Here is a 20,648-nt window from a genome sequence, read left to right as displayed (position 1 = left end):
TACATTAAGATCACTAATTTGAATTGATTTTCTTATGTTTTATTATCAGGTTAAAAGAATAAAAAACCTTAAGATTAAGTGGAAGATGTGGTAATCCAAAAACAAAATATGTGCGAACGTTAGGTTAAGTTATTGTGTGTTAAATACTAAAATTAGTAAACATAGATCTATCATTTAGCTAAATATATGCATCCGACATTCTAATTGTTTTATAGTATGATTATACGTGGTCTCTGCATGTGATTTTCTAACAAAAATTATGAATATAAATTTATTTAGCTTGGAATATAGACTACAGAGTCTCGACCCTCGTGCTCGTCTCTCTCATACATTTCCTCACTCGTCTCTCTCACCTTTTGCCCTCTATATCTGTGTCGTGTCCTCTCTCTTTCTCTCTCTATCTATCTCTCTCTCAAACCCTAGAGGAAGGAGTTAAAAGACGAGAGACCTTCCACTATTTCCAAAGTCGTGAAATCACCAGAGATTTAGATATACCTCTCTCTCTCATCCAAAAGACTTCACGAGTCCCCAAAGAGAAAAAAAAAACCCTATTTCCAAAGATGAAGAACAATAACAACAAATCTTCTTCTTCTTCTAGCTATGATTCTTCTTTGTCTCCTTCTTCTTCATCTTCCTCTCACCAGAACTGGCTCTCTTTCTCTCTCTCCAATAACAACTTCAATTCTTCCTCAAACCCTAATCTCACTTCCTCTACATCAGATCATCATCATCCTCACCCTTCTCATCTCTCTCTCTTTCAAGCTTTCTCCACTTCTCCAGGTTCTCTTTCTCTCCCCCTCTCAACTTATTAGTGTTTTTGTCTTTTGAAAATTTTGTATGAATTAGGACAGACCAACTTTGAGTTCTGTTGCACCTTGACCAGTTCCTTACCTTTTTTGGTTTAACTAAACTTTTGCTTATTTAGATTTAGTAAGTAGTCAATTTTTAATTAGTTATCTCTTTTATCTTCTTTTTTTTTTTTTTTTTGGTTCGGTGTACTATCAGTAAATCTATTCTAGTGTATCCTATAGAATCTATTAAAATCTAGATTTATAAACTAGATCTAGTTTTATCTTCCTATCTATAAGATCTAGTTAAAAATTAAATATCTATAAATTTTTCCTACAGAATCTTTCACTAGATATTGTCTCCTTCAAAGTAAAACACTAATTACTTCAATACCCTCGTAAAACGAAACCAAATTTCAGTCGAACGGCAAGATGGGTCACCGGGAGTTTCAACCGGCGATGCCACGGCGGTTCTTTCCATTTACCCCGGCGGTCCTAAACTTGAGAACTTCCTCGGCGGAGGAGCCACAACGACGACAACAAGATCAATGCAACAAGTGCAATCTCTCGGAGGTGTTGTCTTCTCTTCCGACCTACAGCCACCGCTTCATCCTCCCTCCGCGGCCGAGATCTACGACTCGGAGCTCAAATCAATAGCCGCTAGCTTCCTCGGAAACTACTCCGGTGGACACTCGTCAGAAGTCTCTAGCGTTCATAAGCAACAACAGAACCCTCTAGCTGTCTCAGAGGCTTCGCCCACTCCAAAGAAGAACGTAGAGAGTTTTGGACAACGTACTTCGATTTATAGAGGAGTCACAAGGTGCGTTTAACCAAATTGTTCCTTTATTTCATATGATTAGAAGATAATATAACATTTTTTGTACATTGTCTTTATATGTGTAAATTCATTCATGAGTTTATTATTAGTGAAAATGTATAATTGAATTTTGATTTATTTAAACAGACATCGATGGACTGGAAGATACGAAGCTCATCTATGGGATAATAGTTGCCGAAGAGAAGGCCAAAGTAGAAAAGGAAGACAAGGTACATTTTTGTCTTAAAATGCGCTTATTCTGCGCGTGTTAGGAAGATTCCGTTGATGTTTACTATAATGCGCATCTTGTATTTATGGTTTTACTTTTACTTTTTACTTTTTTACTTGTGAGGTCACGGCAAAATCTAACGTCGCTTTTTATGTTGTGTTTTGTCTATGTGACGTGAAATGATTACCCAACCGTGGACGATCTGAAATTTGTGATGATTTTAATTGTTTCTACAGTTTATTTAGGTGAGTTCCAATGAATTCTCTTTTAAATAATTTATTTCATCATCATATTTATATCTCTTTCTTGTCTATTTAATTCCCTCTGAAACGTTGTCATTCTCTCTCGATTTTAAATTTGCAATTTTAAATAATTATTTTGAAATGTATTTTTTCGTTATGTTCAGGTGGTTATGATAAAGAAGAGAAAGCAGCTAGAGCTTACGACCTTGCAGCTCTTAAGTATTGGGGTCCTACAACTACGACTAATTTCCCGGTAATTTGTCTCTCGTTTTTGTATGTCTATCTGAATTTTTCAGGATTGTTTTTTAATTTTCTGGATAAATACTTGTGATTAGATATCAAATTACGAGTCTGAACTTGAAGAGATGAAACACATGACTCGACAAGAGTTCGTTGCTTCTCTAAGACGGTAATCATTTTTTCTTAGATATGTTTTTTTCTCATAGTTGTTTCAAGAAAACCAAAATACTATTTGTTAACCAAAATACTATTTGTTTTTAAAGCAGTGGATTCTCTAGGGGTGCCTCCATGTACAGAGGTGTCACTAGGTTAGTTTATTCTCTAACCAGTAGATATTTATTTTCAATGATAAGTTCTATGAAATAGTCTATCGTGTATGTTTCTAGTATAATGATTTAACTTTATTACAATTATGCAGACATCATCAGCATGGTCGATGGCAGGCACGAATTGGAAGAGTTGCCGGCAACAAAGACCTTTATCTTGGCACATTTAGTGAGTCCCATTTCAATATTTTTATGAATCTGATTTGAAATATTTGTTATGATTATGAATTAACAGAAAGTATTGGATATTTAACTTCAGGCACTCAAGAGGAGGCTGCAGAAGCTTACGATATAGCAGCGATCAAATTCCGCGGTCTAAATGCAGTCACCAATTTCGACATCAGTCGATATGACGTCAAATCTATAGCTAGCTGTAATCTCCCTGTGGGTGGACTAATGCCTAAACCGTCTCCAGCAACCGCAGCAGCTGAGAAAACCGTTGATTTATCTCCATCCGACACTCCATCACCGACGACACCGTCTCTGACCTTCAATGTGGCAACAACGGTCCATGACCATGGAGGAACTTTTTACCACACTGGAATACCAATCAAACCAGACCCGGCTGATCATTATTGGTCCAGCATCTTTGGATTCCAGGCAAACCCGAAAGCCGAGATGCGACCAATAGCAACCTTTGGGTCGGATCTTCATAACCCCTCCCCAGGTTATGCTATAATGCCGGTAATGCAAGAAGGCGAAAACAACTTTGGTGGTAGTTTTGTTGGGTCTGAAGTGTATAACAATCATTCCGCTCATTCGAGCCCGGTCTCAGCAATTCCGCTGTCATCGACAACGAATGGTAACGAAGGGTATGGTGGAAACATTAACTGGATTAATAACAACATTTCAGATTCTTACCAAACTGCAAAGTCTAATCTCTCTGTTTTGCAGACACCAGTTTTTGGGTTAGAATGAGTTCTCTCATAGACCAAAAAAAAGGATGTAAGAAAGAAAGATAAAAAAGGCTCTGTTTGAAGAAATCAGATATTTTCTTCTTAGATTATTTAAGTAGTTTAAAATATAAAGTTTTTCACTTTTATGTTTGTCTGCTGACCGCGAATTTAGCTGGATCTGACAGTACTAACTCTTTGTTTAATGACCTTATGGGGTTCTCTTTCCACTTTCCAGAACTTTTTTATTTACTTTTTTATTTATTTTTTTCATTTTTTATGTTGTGTGGACAATATGTGAATAAATGAAAGGTGGAAATCAAACCATATTCGGTAACTTAAATATCGTCTGCATGGTGTTGTTTCGTCATTTTATTTTTTTGTTATTATTGTATATGAAACTGCAAATGTATAAAGCCTTTTTTTTTTGTGACATCCTTTTGAAGAAGGCCTTTTCATTTATCTATATTTGTCACAATGTGATCAGTGAAAGAGATAGTCATCTGGATCTTCCTACGTTCGGAATTTCATCTTGGAATTCAACCTCTGACATCTTAAGTTAAAAAGTGTGTATACAATAAAGTGAAAGAAAAATTGTTTTGTTCCCTTGCATGTCGGAGGATCATCGGAATTCATCAACACAAGTGTTAATATTAAGTGACTCTAAATCGTATATTAAGTGGTTTAGTTCATTTATTTTTCAACAGTGTGTCAAAAACCAAACGTAGATAAAAGCGTCCAAAATATTGTACGGAGAGTTTAGCGTGAGATGTCAAACCAGTGCAACACGATGACCATCGCCAAAGAAAATCTTCCTATCCTATGAAGAAAAAAGAAACAAACTTCAGATGAAAGAAAAAAAACACATTAATTTTGGTAGTTAGCACAGTTAAAGATTTGAAGACTATATACAAAGTTATTAGTATTATCTTTTGCAATGGTAATTACTAATTGGTCAAGGAAGTGAACATAATGAGTCCATTAAATATGGATTAGCCGCCTGAAGAAGTAAGTAATCATACATGCAAAGATTCCAAACTAGTAAAAAAAAAAATGACAACAACTACGTCAAATTTTAACTTTATCTCTAATATTCTCCCTTTATTGTTCATTTCAATGGGTTAAAGTTGATAAACATAAATCTTCATATTTTGCATCCTGGAGATTAATTATGAAATAATCAACGTGATAGAAATGCTTTTTTTTTCTTGATTTACACTTGCCCAATAATCAATCATCATATATATATACTGTTTTAAATGTTCATATCACATTTTTTATGAGACGACCACACAAATTATTATCAAGATCAAATATACAATTAATTGTTCATGAAACACTTTTCAAAATCATAATTGCATCCATAATGTTTAGTAACTATCATTTAACCTTTTTCCTGATTTTTTTTTTTTTTTATCATTTAACCTTTTTCCTGATTTGCTTTTCGTCCATGCTCTCTTCCCAATTTGTGTCCAAGTATTAGCACATTTCTCTCTTCCAGTTGTTTTAAAATGTTACTGCAAGTGAACTTTCTTTAACATTTTCTGCTAATTTCAAGTTCTAGCGCAATATAGTTGTTACTTATACGACAAAGGCTAACGATACAATAATATTAGAAACTTTCATCGGATATGTTATGGTACAAACTTCATATGAATTTTTACGTGTTTACCATGTAAAAGCATTGTTCTTGTTCCTCATTTGATTATTTATTGTTTCTATATCTAAACAAGAAATTATGAAATCTAAACCATAACTCCAACACTCTAATTATTTAGTTGATCAACATGACCAAACTAAAAGTATGTATGCGGATTTAAAACTGTGGTTTGGACCGGATTAGCCCTACCCCACCCCTTATCACCTTATCCCATCTCTTTACGTAAGAGATTTGGAACATGATCGATCAAAATGATGGCTCATTTAACACATTTTAGTCGAATCCCTCTTTTGATTCACAATACAACTTTCTAACCTGAAATAACTTGGGTTCAGATATAGAAAATTATATGTTTATGGATATCTTCTACAAAACTAAGTATAGTGTATTTTTCCACGTCTTTGTCATAATCACTCGTTCATGAATTCTAACATATTAATCGAATATGGATTCTTGATTATTCTTTGGCCAAAAAGTCACTCGTCCCAAGAATTAGTTGAAGAAATTCTACATGGGATGCTAATAAAAAAAAGACTGGTTACATGGCAAATACCTTTTTTTGGTATCTGGACCGTCTTCATAGGCAAACTAAATTGTTAATGGCTGGCTATATTAGTACTTGTATAATAGCTATAATGTAAACTATTAAAGTATTTGTAGAATGAAAGTACTATACTAATGTTAAAGATGAGCTGGGCAATTAATTATTTAAGGAAATCTTTAGCATCGGTTGATTTAGAAAACAAAGTTTCTCCACCTTTTTTTCCCCGTGGAATTGTAGTTTAGTGTTGTTCTAACGGGATTTCTCATTTTCATGTGATGCAAAAAAAAAAAAAAAAATTGTGAAAGTTTTTTAAATATTATCATTTTTGAAACTTCATAAAAACTAATAACCTTTTTCTCACAAAATCTAAACTCAAAATTCTTAAATTATATAATTGTTTTAGAACCGCGATATATAGTTTGGTTCTAAGCCAGTTCTTCAATAAATAAAAAATGAACCAAAACGAAAGCGATAAAAGCCGAACCAAATCCAAACCAAAATTTTAAAATATCTAAAAAGATTCTATCTAAACTCTAAAACGGAAATACCCAAAACCTTCAAAAATACATAACTGGAATCGAACTGAATACCCAGATACCAAGGACTAGTTCCGTACACTAATATCAACATAACAACATTATCACAATCTCTTCTCCTCTCTTGTTATCAGAATTTGGTTTGCAAGAAAAGGAAAAAAAAAGAAGCATTTTTGTAAGGAAAAAAAAAATATATATATATATATATTAATAAATGTTTTATGACGGTAGTAAATATAAGTTAATTGTAACATATAAGGAGTCTTCAGCGATATCCTAGAAAAGATACATATATATATATATACAATATCAGTCCAGCATTGGTTACAGGTCAAATCAAAGCATTTGCGTATATAATATCTTCGAAAGCACGTGAAGATATTTCCAACTTTTTTTTAATATTAAAATATACAAAACCAAAATTCTATAAGAACTTAAAAAAAAAAAGCGCTCAGAGCAGAAGTTTCATCCCTTAGAGGGTTTCCTCTTAGAAACATCTAGAAAAAAAAAAAGGAGAGAGAAGAACCACCAGAGAAACATCTTTTCCTTTGTACAAATTCCCCATTAAAGATCTCTAAACTAAACCTAGAAAGAAAGAAAAAAATCAGAGAAAAAAACGAAGAACACGAAGAACGAAAAAAAATGCAAGCTGCTTCGGTAAATAGCGTTTTTTTTTAATGTATTTTGTTATATTTGTTTTGAAGGTTTCTCATTCGTAAACAACCAACCAATCTCGTTTTTGCTTAATTTATTTTACATATTTATTTACTCTCTCAGTATTTATTTTTTTAATCCAAGAAATTATCAAATATTTGTTCTTAAGACCGAGTCATCCTCGAATATAAGTTCTTAGTTCTTACACAGAGAGAGAGGGGGAGTATTTCATGGGATCTCTTTGGCTTGTTTAAAGATTAAAACTTTAAAACAAAATTCGAAAAAAATAATTCGATCTTGATTGTTCTTCATCACCGTAAGTTCTGTTACATTTTTTTCGTTGTCTGAACTATATCTCGGATTGTTGTGATGGTTTTTTTGGTTCTTGCTTTAACTTTGACATAATCAAACCTTTAGTCTGAAATCGGATCTCTGCAGCTCTCAAAGACCTGGCGTTTTGATGGAAATGTGGGTCCAGAGAACATGGATTCTTCTCCATTTCAAGGTACGATATTTTCTCGACGTGAACGTCTCTCTCACTGTTCCTAGTTTCATGCGTTTTAGGGCGTTAACACGACGCCGTTTTATTCAATATCAACAAACGTTTATTTCTCTCGCATTGGATTCGTCGTCATTTTGTTTCTGGGTTGTTGAGATTCATTCAAACTTTTTTCATAATTTTTACCCAAAAAAAAGATTCAGAAAATGGTGATCCTCTCCTTTTTTTTATCTTGAGGAGATTTTTAGGGTTAAAAGATTGGTCTTTTATGGTTGGTGCAGATAATGAATGCATTGAGACTTGTAAACCAAACGTTTTGAATGTAAGTGAAAGGAGAGAATTGATCCACGCATTGTCTAACCAGCCACAAGAAGCTTCCGAGCTTTTGAATTCATGGAGCAGAAATGAGATAATGAAGATCATATGTGCTGAGATGGGTAAAGAGAGGAAGTACACTGGTCTGAACAAACCAAAACTCATTGAGAATCTACTCAATCTTGTGTCTCGTCCTCTTGGAGAGACTTCTTATTCTGACCGTAGAAACTCGAGGAAGAAGCAGAAGAAGATGATCGGTTACATCATTTGCTGTGAGAATTTAGCTTGTAGAGCTGCGCTTGGAAGCGATGATACTTTTTGCAGAAGGTGTTCTTGCTGCATTTGTCAAAAGTTTGATGATAATAAGGATCCGAGTTTATGGCTTACTTGTGAGGCTTGTGGATCGTCTTGTCATTTGGAATGTGGTTTGAAGCAAGATAGGTATGGGATTGGGAGTGATGATCTTGATTGTAGGTTTTATTGCGCGTATTGCGGCAAAGATAATGACTTGCTCGGGTAAGGTTCTTTCGATATTGAAATCTATGATGGATATACAAATGAAAAGAGAATGTTTGGATAATGTAATGTAATGTGTGTGTGTGTGTGTGTGTGTGTATGCGAGTGCTTACAGATGCTGGAGGAAACAAGTGAAGGTGGCGAAAGAGACACGCCGTGTGGATATACTTTGTTATCGTCTTTCTTTAGGACAAAAGCTGTTGAGAGGAACAAGGAAGTATCGGAATCTTTTGGAACTCATGGATGAGGCGGTGAAGAAGCTCGAAGGTGATGTGGGTCCGTTGTCGGGTTGGGCGATGAAGATGGCTCGAGGTATCGTCAATAGACTTTCGTCGGGATCACAAGTCCAGAAGCTGTGTTCTCAGGCAATGGAAGCTCTGGACAAAGTGGTCTCACCATCGGAATCTGTTTCAGGACAAGGTTAGTGTGTTCATACATTACTTTTGTTTTAAAGTCGAAGATGTTGACTTTAGTTCTCGTTAGTTGACAAGATGACCGTGATAGTAGAAGAGATTCAAGCAAGATCAGTCACTGTGAGATTAGAGTCCGAGGTGCCGTCTTCTTCTACACAAAACCAGATCACAGGTTTCAGGGTGTTTTGTCGAAAGTCGAAGGACGAAGAGTGCTCGTCTGAGGTGAACTGTGTTGCGTATCTACCTGAAACAAGGTCTACCATCCAAGGACTTGAACCCGACACCGAGTTCTGTCTCAGAGTCGTGTCCTTTAACAAGGAAGGTGACTTAGATGAGTCCGAGCTTCAGTTCTCAACATTGAAAGACAATATAGATGAAGCTCGGGACCGGCAAAGCCCTTTGACAAACTCAAGCAGTGGTCTTTGTAGTAATCCATCTTTGCACGAAGATGAATCTAATAATGTCCATAAGAGCTGCAGCGAAGAAAACGGTAACAAGGACAACACCGAACACTGTAGTGCAGGAGAAGTAGAATCCAAGCTTGAAGAAGAGAGGCTTGTAAAGAGGAAAGCTAACAAGATAGATGGAAGAGACTTGCTTGTAACACCCTGCAAAAGAGATATTTCTAAGGGGAAGCAAGGAGGGAATAAAAGATTCAAATCAAGAACAATATCGGTGAACGAGAAACCTGAGATCAATAATGCCGCAAATGGGGTAGGAGATAAAGACTTGGGTCAAATTGTGAAGACGATTAGATGTTTAGAGCAAGAAGGACATATAGACAAGAGTTTTAGGGAAAGGTTCTTGACATGGTATAGTTTAAGAGCTACTCACCGAGAAGTTAGAGTTGTGAAGATTTTTGTTGAGACCTTTGTGGAGGATCTGCCTTCTTTGGGAGAACAGCTTGTGGATACATTCTCAGAATGCATAGTGAGCAAAAGATCATCAACAAGTGGTGTTGTACCTGCTGGAATCTGCCTCAAGCTTTGGCATTAATGCTTTTGAAATCGGTCTATTTATTAACTTTCTTGATATTCTACACCATAACGATATTTTGAAGTGAAATTATGTAAGTACACATTTCCAATTTCTTTCTGATGTCTAGTGAAAACCTCAAAAATGAATAGGCATGATTTCAACTGAATCATAGTCTGAAAGTTAGAGCCGGGAGAGTACACACAAACATTAACACTTTTAAAAATCGAAATAGATAACTCATGAGCTGTTTCCAAATTTGGAGAGTACATGTTTGTTCTCTAAAGGATATCAGAACAGCGTCTGGGGAAGAATTGCAGTAACGAGTAACTACTACCTGGGAAATGCAGGTCGAACCCTCATCTTTTTGACTAGTGTTTAAGACAGCGTGACAAGGACCTGCAAGATATGTTCAAAGAAGAGGAAAATTGGTGAGCCGAAGTAAAAAAAAGGATAAAGAGACACGACAAGATTCAAGGTAATTATCAAACAAACTGAAACTGGTTAATTTCTTCAGAGTAAATGATGCGGACTCATGTCCATTTCCAAGGGCAAGTAAATTCTAAATGGATCGTTTTTCTGCAGTGACTCACACAACTTAATCTTGTAAACTTGTAGGATGTTACCACGGAGTCAAATGTTCCAAGGCATGATAAAAAAAAACTAAAACTAGTTGATAATGCAAATGGCAAAAAGAACCGAGTGAACTATCTATATAGAGCTTGTGAATATATGTCCTGAAACAAAGATTGAAAGAGGGTTAAATCTGAAAAGATGTTGCTGAGTTCAACTTCAATGCAGCCAACAAGTCTAAAACCTAAGTCCTAGTTGTTGAATCATACAAGTACAACCTAGACAAAATATCTAAACCTAAGCATAAACTTGAGAAGCTTAGAGTGAAGCCTAACCTTGAGAAGACTAGCGATTACGCTCAGCAGGTAAAGGACGGTTAAATCCACCGCGACGGTTCATGTACTGTCTTGGCTGACGCTTGGTCACAGCTCTAATCCCACTAACATCAGCACCAGCAACTGGTTTACCTTTGGTGGAATCAAATCCAGTAGGAATCCCTAACATCTTCATCATCTCAACCTCATTCACATCCATTCCTTCTTCAGCTTCGCCTCCGCCATTATCAGCAGCAGCATCACTTGGTTGTTTATCCTTCTTCTTAGTAGTAGTAAGCTCTTTCCCAATCTCGTCAACGAAATCAGATACACTTCGTTTGCGATTCCTTTCTTTCTCATCGTCTACTGAACCCTGGCGAGACCGTTTTCGCGACGACGCATCTGGGGAAGGAGTCCTGCGCCTGTGGTGTCGTTGACGGTCCCGGTCACGGTCAATCGAGCGGGAACGAGACCGATATCTCTCCGGAGAACGCACGTGGCGAGCACGAGCGTGGTGGTCTGGAGTACGAGATCGGGATTTCTTGCTTCTTAGCCCTCGGTCACGGTCGCGCTCTCTATCTCTTTCCCGGTCTCGATCACGGTCACGGTCACGGTCGTCTCTACCTCGGCGTCTATCACGGTCGCGTTCACGGTCCCTATCCCTCCCTCGTTCGTGGCGGTCGCGCTCTGACATGGTGGTGATGCGACTGAGGAAGGTGGTAGTGTCAGGGTTTAACCAATTTCGACGGAGAGACACTGAAAATTTTCCCCAATTTTTTTTTTCCCTCTTATCTATTATTTTTTTTTTTCCTCTCCCTCTTATCTATTAAAAATGAAAACTTTGGGTTTTTTTTTTCTTCTCTATTTTTCCAATTTTTTATAATCATTATATAAATTAATACATTATTAGTCGCTAGTAAAATAATAATAATCACACAACATGCGTTTACAAAGCAACCTTTATAAATAGGAGTTAGGTCTCCGACCTAGTAGTATAAAATATGAAACTGGACTTGAAGATTATGTTCCAATAACATAAGAAGAGAAAGCATCTTACTGAAATTTGTAATCATAAATAGAATTTACAGAATATGAACACAAATGCACTCCTCAAACTTCAAAGAGAACAACAGAAACAAGCCCTACAGACAGATAGAGAGAGATGAAACTAAAAGTCCTAATGAGGAGGAAGAAGAAGGAGGACTAAAAAAATATGAGCAGCACCAAAGTCCCACCACTGAGTATCTCTCCCCTAAAGCTCCAGTATCCTAACAGAGAACCCTTTCTCGATCCATCTTCTTCTATGGCTGCACCTCTTTCATTCATAGGCTCTCTTTGGTTACGTGAGATAGCTCGCTAGTGATAACTCGTGTAGCTCACTTAGCATCCACTCTTGTCCGGTCTGACCACCCAGCACTATGGCTCGTGTTCCTCCCACAACACAAGTGCCATGTCCCCAAGCAAACCGAGGCGGTCTCCCTGGGATGTTTAGTATTCTCCAAGTCGGTTTGTCCTCCGTTGGGTCAAGTAGATAAAGCTGAGACGCTGAGTGAAGCCCTGCCACCGAACCGCCAAAGATCAAGATTCTGCCTCCAGGGAGGTTAACTGCTACGTGATCCAGCCTCGGTGGTGGGGCTACTCCTCCTGGGTTTCCTGCTCCAGGCATTCCGCTACCGGTCAAACACCTCCAACAAGGCTCCTCTTCGCTTAGATCCATTGTGAAGACATCGCTCGAACGGAATCTCAAAGGCCCGCTTTTAGCAAGACCACCAAACATCAAGATCTTTCTTCCTCCATAAACCGATAGTGTGTGGCCTAACCGGGAAGGCGGGGTCCAGGCAGCTGGAATCTCTCTCCACACTGGTTTCTCTATCGAAAGGTCGAGGAGGAACGTGTCACTTAGAAGAACGCCGGAATCTGCACAGCCTCCAGAGACAATCAGTTTGGTTCCATCAAGGGTGCATGAGCTGTGCCATGATCTTGGTAGAGGCGGAGCCAAACCCGAAATCTCCCTCCAAGTAGGCGGCTTTGCATCAAGATTCAAGACAAACACATCGTTCAACAAACCTTGCTGACCACAGCCACCAAATACAACCAGATTGGAGCCATTTACACAAGAGAGCGTGTGGCCCCAGCGTCCCGGAGGAGGGGAGCTCACTTTGACATGTTGCCATTCAGGGTAATCCGAATTAAGATCTAAAACAAAGGTATCATTCATAGGCTGCATATTCACACCTTCTCCTCCAAACAGAACCACTCTATTCCCAACAGCACAAGCACTGAAATTACAGCGAGACGGCTCAACAGAACCTCCAACAGTAAGTTTTCTCCAAGCTGCAGCTTCAAGGGTGGTCAGTTCTCTAGCCAGGCGGCCCCAACCGAGTCTTTTAGCACCAGGAACAGTCTCTAATACGCGTGTTGTTTCACTTCCCCATGCATTCTGACAAACCCTTCGCCAAAGATCCTCGTTCTTTGTCAGCACATATAGCCTACGACATACAGAGCTAACAGATGCAACGTCTCTTGGTGTCAGGCGTGACAATATCTTCATAGACACAACCTCATCACTCAGCTGGAATAATCCACACATCCCTCGGGACACATTCCGCTCCCCAGCGGCTAAAGCTGAGTATATCCCATCGATTGATTTTTCTTTTGTTGAAGATCCAAGAACAGGTCCAAGGTCAATGTCTGTCTCAATAAAGAACTGGATTCCGATTATATGGGTGATGGTATCGTCGTCTCCATATATAGGAGTAAGCCGCAGTCTATTCATCAACGGAGATCCATCTTTCCTAAAGTTCAACAACTCGCCTTGAAATTCAATGCCCTCATCAATACATTTTCTTATCTCGGAAACAACCATAGAGTCAACTAATGGATGCCTTCTTTTAGCAAACGGTCCTCTACATTGCAAGAAGCGGCTGCAAAATCCGAGAAATCAATTTAGAAACAATATAAGACCAAAAACAAAATTTATCTCCAACTTACTGATGCGCAAAAGCAATAGACAAAAACTTTGGCCGTGCATGTAGAGACTGAAAACAAAACCAAAATAACCAAACAAGCATAGGTTATAACATAGCCAGAGTTTGATTCTGTTCAACAGTAACAACTATTTTGAATTGATCAGCTCCTCCCTGTAAGATCTAAGCTTAGCAATACTGAGAAAAGAAAAGGAAGCTACTAGCAGTTCCCCCATGGTAAACGAACACACAGCGAAACGCAATGGACTTAACCTTTCAAATGAACCAACTAGTCACTGGTTCACTACACATCAACATTCTAAAGAGTTTTATGTGTTCGCTACACACCCCGAGAAACTACACAGGGATAGCTCGATTTATCTCGGTAGACACATATATATATACACGTTTAAGTTTGCTTAACACACGTAGCAGCTGAAACAGCTCAACAACAGCCATGAAAGCTCCATTAATATAAAAACATCACAATCACTGAATTGCTTACGCACTTAAGATTGATGGACACACAAATAGTCCACTGAGTCCAAAGATTATCTGAAATTCCGCGACCTCACCTATGATTATCAATCAAGACATCTATTCGTTTGTATTCCACCAAAATCTCCAAATCAAGTGATCAATGAATAGTAGCGTTCTCAGAAGCAACTTCATCTCTAAATTCACAGATAATATTAAACATGAATTCCAACGAAAATCGATTGGTAAACAACTCTACGTTCCTCACCTAAACTCAAACTACACGATCCTTTCTTAATCAAACTCCACCAAGCAGCCAAAATTCGGTAAAGCAGATACGTGAGCCAATAAGCAAAAATCAAAATCCCTCGTATCAATTAGAACGCTAATCTCCAAGATAACAAAAACAACTAACCAATTTCCTCCGAGAACCTCCTCAGCACGATATCCAGTAACCATTTCGAAGACGGTGTTGACATAGATAATAGGGTGGTCCGGCTCAACAGCATCAGTAACAACGAATCCACAAGGCGCCGTATGAAGCAAATTCCCAACGGGAAATGGAATTGGTCCGCCGCCGGGAAAAAGTCCTCCCTCTTCATCATCCGATACTGACGAAGCATCATCGGCGCTTAGATCGGAACCACTGTCCCACTCCATGAAATTTCAAAGAGTTACGAGACAAATTCAGTCGCCGGAGATTATGAAAACAATCCGGCGTGAGATAATCGGAAAATCTGGGAGAAAGAGATTTGTGGGGGTTGAGAGAGAGGGAAGATGGTGGACAAAGAACGAGTGGTAACCGTCGAGTTTGGTGGAAAAATCTCGGCCGTATGAGTTTTAACGGGTCGGATTTTATCCGGATCCGGATTTCTCTGTCGGGTCAAGTAGATTGTTTTACTTTTTGGACTCTTTAGATGAACTGGAGCATACTTCCGGCTCACATCTTAGTACAATAAAGCCCATCATAGTCCAGTAAATTATACGTAAATATGAGATTTTGTGACTGAATTTCGTAATTCATCAAAAATTTGGGAAACTTTTGGAAAATAGCTTTCCCGAAACAAACTTCGAAAATTTGAACACTTCAAAATAATAATAATAAAAAATTCATGTATTTTATAATATAATTAGATTTCTACATAAAAACTAACATGTTAAAATCACTATTTCCGCAATAGAAAACTGTCTAAGATTTATTTTAACATATCTTGCTTACTATGGAACAAATAAAATCTCACATTTATCAAAAAAAAAACTTCTTCTTATGATTTTTCCAAACTTTATCTTTCTATCGTTTTTACTCTTTTTTGAAACCCTCTCAATTATCAATTTGTCTATCCTTAGTTTAATCTGTTCTGCAATGTTCCTTTTATATGCAGAGGACAAGAAAAGTTAGATCAATAGTAGTGGAGTTAGTTGAAACAATAACTTTTCACAACTACCGGTTAATTAAATCGGTTCGGTATATCATAGGTGCAAACAGACTTTCAAACTAACATCAATCAACTGAATTGGAATTAAGATTTAACGCAAGTTTAGTTTTATATAAACAATAACAACAAACAAAATAGCATTATCTTTGACCAAAAAAAAAAAAAAACAACGTAGCGTTATTTTTTTTGTTTTTTTTTTTTTTTTTTAACGTAGCATTATATTTTCCCTTAGCAAATAGGTCAAAATTCTTAGTCACCTTCTCTTTTTCCCTACCTTCTTCACCTCCTTCTATATAACTATTAACTAATATAGTAATATAATGCCATAAAATATAAAATAAATTCTCAATTGAAAAGATTAAACAAAAGTGTAAAATATAGCGCTTTTCATTTGCATTATTGAAATATATAAAAAAATCATACTTGTATTATTGAAATAAATATAAAAATCATATAAATTTTGTCATTATATAGTTTTTTTTTAACTAAAAAAATACCAATTATTATTTTATGTGTTACAATTTAAAATGAAACTTGATTTCTCAAGATATTTCAACACATAAAAAAGGACGTGAGAGAACAAGTGGGTTTGGTCGGTTGTTTCTTTACACTTTGCAAAATTCTCTATTCATTCATATCTTCCACGAGATGCTAAAATCCCCCACTATAGTATTCCTTTTCTTTATACAAATTTTGAAAGAGGAAAAAATTCCATAATATCATGATTAATTGTTTCAGATATTCATGTATAGTAATTTTCTAAAAAATAAATAACTACATTGTACTGGGATGATTAAAAAAAAAAACTATTGAGAATACGAACATGAATATCAAAATAGGCGTTGGTCCAACGATCTTTCAACAAGCACCCCTTGTATGATTCGATTTCTACATTTATTCATCACCTCGAGTTTATTTCTTTTTTATTTCTCTTGTTTATTAGATTCTGTTATCATGTGTTTTGTTTCACCCTTTATTATTATTATTATCTTTTAGAACCTTGTTCGTTCATGAAATAATCTATATACTGTCAACAAAACTGAATTGAAAATAAAAAGTATGATTCAAGATGAACGTAAATTCACTAAATTAAATTTACCAAAAAAAAAAAAAAGTATACTAAAAGGAGAGGATTGATATAAAAAAAGACCTCTTCACTATGTTGGGTTCGAATAAATTTGCTGGTCTTTTCTCTTATGCCACATGTTATGAGCATTATTTTGTAAAATTTGTTGTCATCTTGTTATTGCCAATGCATCATGAGTAGTAGAGAGATGTAGGCTAAATAAACTTCAAAGTGTGATTTTACACATCAGTTGGTGGTTAAGGGTTAGCCATAAAAATTATGTGTTGTATTTGATATTGACATAGGTGGAATGTCGAAAACATGTTTATTCATACACGTATACTGTTGATTGAAAAGTGTTAAACACATTAAAACGTTTAAAGTAGAAAATCTAGAAATATATATTAAAGGAATTTTGTATGTACATTTAAAAATGCCTAAGGATCTTTTTTGAACAAAAAAAGAAGTAATATTCTAATTTTAAGACTTTTTGAGTGTGTTTACAAAAACTAATAACCTTTATGAAGCAATTAGGATGGGTTTGTGTGATCTAAAATTGAGGTAGGATCGTGGGACCAGGAGAACATGAGATGCATCAAAGGCAAAGTCCAAAGAAACTACGTCACTTTGAGTGGATTGTGTACGTGAAATTGTACGAACCATCATTTCACGATACATATGTTGCAACGCTGCGTAATTTGTCCCCACAATCCAACTTTTTTCTAATTATTTTTCATAATTATATTTGTATCTTAACTAATAATTAGAATACCTACCTATTAGAAAGGAATATTACTAGCCAGGGATAAACGTTTTTTTTTTTTTTTTGGGATAAACGTTAAAGGGCTGCCTCTGTTTCTGATGATTGTGGAGATCAGTTTCCCTTTTGACTACTAAGTGGACGTTTAGATAGTCTCATTTTTTGGTGGTTAGTGTAAATTCTTGTATCACTAACCTTTATGCATTTGGTTTATGTCCAGGCCTTTGATGTAACTCCCTTTATCAATACAAATCTAGATGACAAAAAAAAAAAAAAACGTTAAAGACTATGTACCAAAATATTTTTGGTAATACGTTCCAAATTATTACTATTGAGAAAACCTTTAGTTTTGAACACAGTTCGTATGTGACATGCATGATTGTTATATAGGCAGATGTACATGCTAAGCACTATAAGATCACCCACAGTAGGATAAGTGTGGATGTGAGTGTGAAATTTTTATTATTATTATAATTTAAAGTGAGAGAAAAAAGAGAGAGAAAAAGAAAGAGAGAGAAAGAGAGAGAGTGTCTTACATCCGAGTGTAAACTTACACCCGAGTGAGAAGAGAGAGACAACTTTTCCATTATTTTTCTTTTCTTTAATACTTACACCCGGTCGATGAGTGCACCGTTGCGTATGGTCTAACAGAAAAAGAGAAAGTTTTTGAACATGAGTAAAACATAATATAAAAAAGTTTTGAGAGCATCAATGAGAGTATAACTGTATAAACAGGCTAAATTATATAGAACAATATATATTGACCATATAGCAAGTTGTCCGGGCCCCACCACTTATGGTCCCGACTAGCACCGTATTGGGCATTGCCCTCAAGTGTGGTCCTGGTGGCCTTACATACCGGGTTCACGTTATCCCATCGCTAAGGATGTGGCAGTGGCCAAATGGGGTAAAATCCAGGAGTGTCGCGCTTGCAGGGAGTCGATCCCTGGCCTGGACCAACAGAGTCGCTCCTCTGCAAGTGGAAACCACTAGACCACCACCACTCGGATTCTTTAACAAAAAAAAAAAAAAAATCTCGGATTGACTAAATAGATGGAATTATGTATACTATGGTTTTGAATGGTTGTATAGTATGTTGCATACCGAATTAAAATTGGATCAGTCTGCACTTAATTCACCATTCACTATTCACTATTACAGACTAGTTTACACTATTGCAAACTAAAAATCTCTATATCAGTATGCATTTGAACATACAATTCTATACCATCATAAATTCATTGTTGGTCCGCATTTTTTCATTCCACTCTCCAAAAGCTTCATACCATCATAAACTTCATACCAACATACCATTGTCTACTCCATACTACAGTCCGACATTTTGCATACTAAAATATTAGTACGCATTATCCGGTCCGCATCATATGAATCAACCATTCAAAGTCTATATATCAATGCTTGCAATTCAAAACGTAAAAAGTGATGAATACTGCGTGAAAACCAGTTAACTTCTATAATGAAAATATATTGATGAATATATTTGTAGACGGTTTATACGTTTGTGATCATATCAATTAACTAATGAAAAAGTAGCAAATGTTATTCCACAAGTGTTTTTGAATTTTCTATAAGAACTTTAATGATCTTAAAAATGTAACGTTTATGCTTTTAGTACATGGCAGTCTATGGAACCGAGTTCAACAAAAACTTTCAAGTAGATTGGCCTTATATGTGAAGAAAAGAACCATCTTATTCTTCACACCGTTGACAAACAAAGATAAAACGTATGTCATTAACTCTCTTTTTTCTGGTACATGTCAGAGCCAGAAAATTTGCCCAAAGCTTATTTTGTTTTCCCTTTTTTGTCTATAAATCTACTTAAAGCTATTTTCAAGAATCGGTCTTCCGTGACACTAGCTAAAGGAATGTACACGTGTCCGTATATTACTGGATCCCAGATTTTCCTTTTTTTTTAACCATAGTAACAGAAGCATCACCGTAAAATATGACTGTCATCTTTACCAGAAAATAACGCCGTTAGCTGTATTCAAGTCAACAACAACCATTTTAACGGCAGTTTTAGATCTATTTTTAAAATTTTCGGTTTTAAATTTATATTTGCGATAGATCATGCGAGTTTTGGATTGAAAAAAGTTCTCATGATCTAAATATTATTTGTTCTATTATTTATGTAAGAAATATTTTATTACGTAATTCTCTATTTTAAAAAATCTCAAGATAATTAAAAAGATAATCATAGACGCTTAAAATCTGAAATTTTCAATAAAGTATTCATAAATTCTTCTATGATTGAAATTTAGGAGGATACTAATAGCTTTATCATGATAATCTTGAAAGAAATTAAATATAGTATTTTTAAGAAAATCTATGTCATAAAAAAAGATGAGTAAATTACCTATCTATAGAAAATTAATAAGGTTAAATGATGGGTATTACGAAGATCTACCCATAGAAGATTGAGAAATTAGTTCTCTTTCCTCTCCAACTTTATTATATACTGTACAACAATTTTAGACTCTTTTACCCCTATATTCAATATACATCTTTCTCTCTCTTGTTTGTGTTCTCTGCGGGAAGGAGAAGTCAATAAAAAAGATCAAGAAGAAGAAATGGTGGTGGAAGAAAAAGATCCGGATTACAAATGTTGGATGGAGATTCGTAACTTGAGATTATTTTGATACACATCCTATCAAAAACGTGGTTGGATAAGATGGGTACCAAAATTGATTAAGTATGCGAGATTGATGATAGTTGGGTCAAACTAATTAATTTTTTGGAGTGTGAAAAGTTTGATTTTAATCCTACTCTACTTGTTCTCTTTGTAAAAGATATTGGTCGATTTGATTTCGTGGCGGAGAGACGGTTGATAGTGAATTAATGGTGGTTCCGATTTTGATTCAATGAAGGTCAAGACCAGGACGCGGTGGTGGATTTGAATCTCGGTGGTGGTTTACAATTTTTTGGCAGAATTGTAAACCTATGAGACAGTGACGGAGGACGTGTGGTGGTTCAAGTTTATGACAGTGGTGGTCTTCACGAAAATGTGATGCTTTTCATCTTCTTTTTGGTATACTCTTTCTTAGAAAAGCTGGGAATGAGATTATTGTGGTGCCATAAATATGATAACTGGGTTAACATGATAACTATGCATTTAACATATAAATTTATTACGATATTATACTAGTTAACATGTTAATCAAATAATTATCCACAAAATTAAACATTATACTATTTGTAACTTGTTATTTTTTGTATATGACATAACAAATGAGTTACCACGATAATTATGAGTTTATCACATAAATTATAAACTTATCGTGATAAAATATGATTTAGCATGATATATTTGTAAATTTATTAAGACATGTATATATTTTATAATCATGTTAACCGAATAGATAGTAAGTTAACTCATAAGATGTTCTTA

The 20,648-nt window shown here is 35.9% G+C and overlaps 4 protein-coding genes across 5 annotated transcripts; 2 read left to right on the top strand and 2 right to left on the bottom strand.

The window, feature by feature from the left end:
- The first annotated feature begins 298 nt into the window (after positions 1-298).
- Positions 299-3,878, top strand: LOC9302277 (AP2-like ethylene-responsive transcription factor AIL5). Its single transcript, XM_021016088.1, has 9 exons — positions 299-780; positions 1,209-1,608; positions 1,753-1,835; positions 2,071-2,079; positions 2,241-2,329; positions 2,412-2,485; positions 2,580-2,624; positions 2,735-2,811; positions 2,902-3,878. Exons 1-9 carry the CDS (start codon positions 561-563, stop codon positions 3,558-3,560), a joined length of 1,656 nt encoding a protein of 551 aa, XP_020871747.1. The 5' UTR covers positions 299-560; the 3' UTR covers positions 3,561-3,878.
- A 2,843-nt stretch (positions 3,879-6,721) lies between these two features.
- LOC9300593 (protein VERNALIZATION INSENSITIVE 3) lies at positions 6,722-9,796 on the top strand. Of its 2 annotated transcripts, none has more exons than XM_002866156.2 (5): positions 6,722-6,932; positions 7,368-7,434; positions 7,710-8,259; positions 8,375-8,679; positions 8,743-9,796. In XM_002866156.2, exons 1-5 carry the CDS (start codon positions 6,918-6,920, stop codon positions 9,666-9,668), a joined length of 1,863 nt encoding a protein of 620 aa, XP_002866202.1. In that variant the 5' UTR covers positions 6,722-6,917; the 3' UTR covers positions 9,669-9,796. The 2 variants fall into 2 exon arrangements, with proteins under 2 accessions (XP_002866202.1, XP_020889913.1); XM_021034254.1 differs by lacking the exon at positions 6,722-6,932 and adding an exon at positions 7,017-7,245 and having other exon boundaries at positions 8,743-9,792.
- Positions 9,791-11,337, bottom strand: LOC9300592 (U4/U6.U5 small nuclear ribonucleoprotein 27 kDa protein). The gene is made up of 2 exons (XM_002864470.2): positions 10,556-11,337; positions 9,791-10,046 (listed from the first exon to the last, which is right to left on the bottom strand). The coding sequence occupies exon 1, from the start codon at positions 11,226-11,228 to the stop codon at positions 10,566-10,568; it is 663 nt and encodes a 220-aa protein (XP_002864516.1). The 5' UTR covers positions 11,229-11,337; the 3' UTR covers positions 9,791-10,046; positions 10,556-10,565.
- A 205-nt stretch (positions 11,338-11,542) lies between these two features.
- On the bottom strand, positions 11,543-14,799 carry LOC9302276 (adagio protein 1). Its single transcript, XM_002864469.2, has 2 exons — positions 14,393-14,799; positions 11,543-13,458 (listed from the first exon to the last, which is right to left on the bottom strand). The coding sequence occupies exons 1-2, from the start codon at positions 14,635-14,637 to the stop codon at positions 11,874-11,876; spliced, it is 1,830 nt and encodes a 609-aa protein (XP_002864515.1). The 5' UTR covers positions 14,638-14,799; the 3' UTR covers positions 11,543-11,873.
- Between the last annotated feature and the right edge of the window lie 5,849 nt (positions 14,800-20,648).

Source organism: Arabidopsis lyrata, assembly GCF_000004255.2.
Source record: "Arabidopsis lyrata subsp. lyrata unplaced genomic scaffold ARALYscaffold_8, whole genome shotgun sequence".
NCBI classification, from domain to species: domain Eukaryota; kingdom Viridiplantae; phylum Streptophyta; class Magnoliopsida; order Brassicales; family Brassicaceae; genus Arabidopsis; species Arabidopsis lyrata.
This window is presented reverse-complemented; position numbering and strand designations above follow the sequence as displayed.

What these genes read in the sequence shown, in the direction of transcription:
- LOC9302277 (XM_021016088.1), top strand. Translation starts at nt 561, where the DNA reads ATGAAGAACAATAACAACAAATCTTCTTCTTCTTCTAGCTATGATTCT. An exon ending in ATTTATAGAGGAGTCACAAG is followed by an intron (nt 1,609 to 1,752) that starts GTGCGTTTAACC and finishes TTATTTAAACAG; the next exon opens with ACATCGATGGACTGGAAGAT. An exon ending in TTCGTTGCTTCTCTAAGACG is followed by an intron (nt 2,486 to 2,579) that starts GTAATCATTTTT and finishes TTGTTTTTAAAG; the next exon opens with CAGTGGATTCTCTAGGGGTG.
- LOC9300593 (XM_002866156.2), top strand. An exon ending in GGATTCTTCTCCATTTCAAG is followed by an intron (nt 7,435 to 7,709) that starts GTACGATATTTT and finishes TGGTTGGTGCAG; the next exon opens with ATAATGAATGCATTGAGACT. An exon ending in GGAATCTGTTTCAGGACAAG is followed by an intron (nt 8,680 to 8,742) that starts GTTAGTGTGTTC and finishes AGTTCTCGTTAG; the next exon opens with TTGACAAGATGACCGTGATA.
- LOC9300592 (XM_002864470.2), bottom strand. Translation starts at nt 11,228, where the DNA reads ATGTCAGAGCGCGACCGCCACGAACGAGGGAGGGATAGGGACCGTGAA.
- LOC9302276 (XM_002864469.2), bottom strand. Translation starts at nt 14,637, where the DNA reads ATGGAGTGGGACAGTGGTTCCGATCTAAGCGCCGATGATGCTTCGTCA. An exon ending in GAGGTTCTCGGAGGAAATTG is followed by an intron (nt 13,459 to 14,392) that starts GTTAGTTGTTTT and finishes CGGATTTTGCAG; the next exon opens with CCGCTTCTTGCAATGTAGAG.